Genomic DNA, 1,027 nt, shown 5'->3' on the forward strand with positions numbered 1-1,027 from the left:
GCTGCAGACTTTACAGTGAAGTGTGTGTTTGAAATCAACAGGCTGCATCTGAAGAGGAGGAGGAGGAGGAGGAGGAAGAGGAAGAGGAAACTATAAAGAAGACCAAGAAGGTGGAGGCCAAGTCTAAGGTGGGTTCTGAAGATCCAAGTTAAAGTTCTTTTCCTCTAAAAACATCTGGACCTGTGTTGTAGATGTTGTCGAGTCGTGTTCTGACATTTTATCAAATGTTTCCATCAATTCTGAAACCAGAGAAATCTGTGGTTTTAATCATGCTGACGTCTCATTGGTCGCCTGTCGGTGACATCACATCCTCCATGGTCACGTGTCGGTGTGTTTGTCTGACAGAAGCTTTAGTCTTAAAACACAGACACTTTTTACACCTTGGTGTCTCACACATTCTGCATCAGGTCACTGGTTCAGACTCAGTGTGGTCCGAGCTGAAGATCATTAATTATTTATTATATTAATTTGTTCTGGAGGCGGAGTCACTTTTCTGTCTCTTTACTCTCACTTTGATAAAATATGTTTCTAATCTTTGAATAATCGTCCTCTAGTCTCCAGAAAACGAGGACGAGAAGCCGAAGAAGGGGAAGAAAGATCAGCACAAGGCGAGTGATGGGCTCAGGCTCAGTCGTCGGTTCTGATCCTGACGTTCACAACAGTGATGTGATTTAACTGTGTCTCTGTAGAGAGGGAAACCTGCGGAGCGGCCGCGCAGCGAGGACGAGGAGGAGGAGGAGGACAGCGACCGAGGCGACACGATGATGGTACGTTTGTCCTCCACTGAGCTCTGTCCTCTGCCGCTCTGTGCCGGGTCAGTGGGTTAACTTGTCTCCTCCTCTGTAACCAGAGCGCCGAGGACGTGATCGCGGAGCAGGCCAAGCAGCAGGACGACGACCCGTACGCCAACCTCAGCAAGAAGGAGAAGAAGAAGAAGAAGAAACAGGTAATCACTACGTGTAGTCAGTTTCTCCACCTGTTGTACACGAGTGTGAAAACAGCTGCGGCTCCCAGACATCGGCCTTTT

General features: G+C 48.1%; 1 protein-coding gene across 1 annotated transcript in view; it reads left to right on the plus strand.

Moving 5' to 3' along the window:
• Nucleotides 1-946, plus strand: part of LOC111649211 (uncharacterized) — a gene marked incomplete at its 3' end in the record, with an annotated part of 2,354 nt that extends 1,408 nt beyond the window's left edge. The window contains exons 2-5 of the mRNA XM_023398964.2: nucleotides 42-128; nucleotides 555-608; nucleotides 690-767; nucleotides 851-946. Of these exons, the coding sequence (XP_023254732.1) occupies nucleotides 42-128; nucleotides 555-608; nucleotides 690-767; nucleotides 851-946 (315 nt within the window). The remainder of the gene's footprint in view (nucleotides 1-41; nucleotides 129-554; nucleotides 609-689; nucleotides 768-850) is intronic.
• Nucleotides 947-1,027: the final 81 nt, after the last annotated feature.

Source organism: Seriola lalandi, unplaced genomic scaffold, assembly GCF_002814215.2.
Source record: "Seriola lalandi dorsalis isolate HSWRI2012SDOR001 ecotype SW California unplaced genomic scaffold, Sedor1 jcf7180002050170, whole genome shotgun sequence".
Classification (NCBI taxonomy): Eukaryota; Metazoa; Chordata; class Actinopteri; order Carangiformes; family Carangidae; genus Seriola; species Seriola lalandi.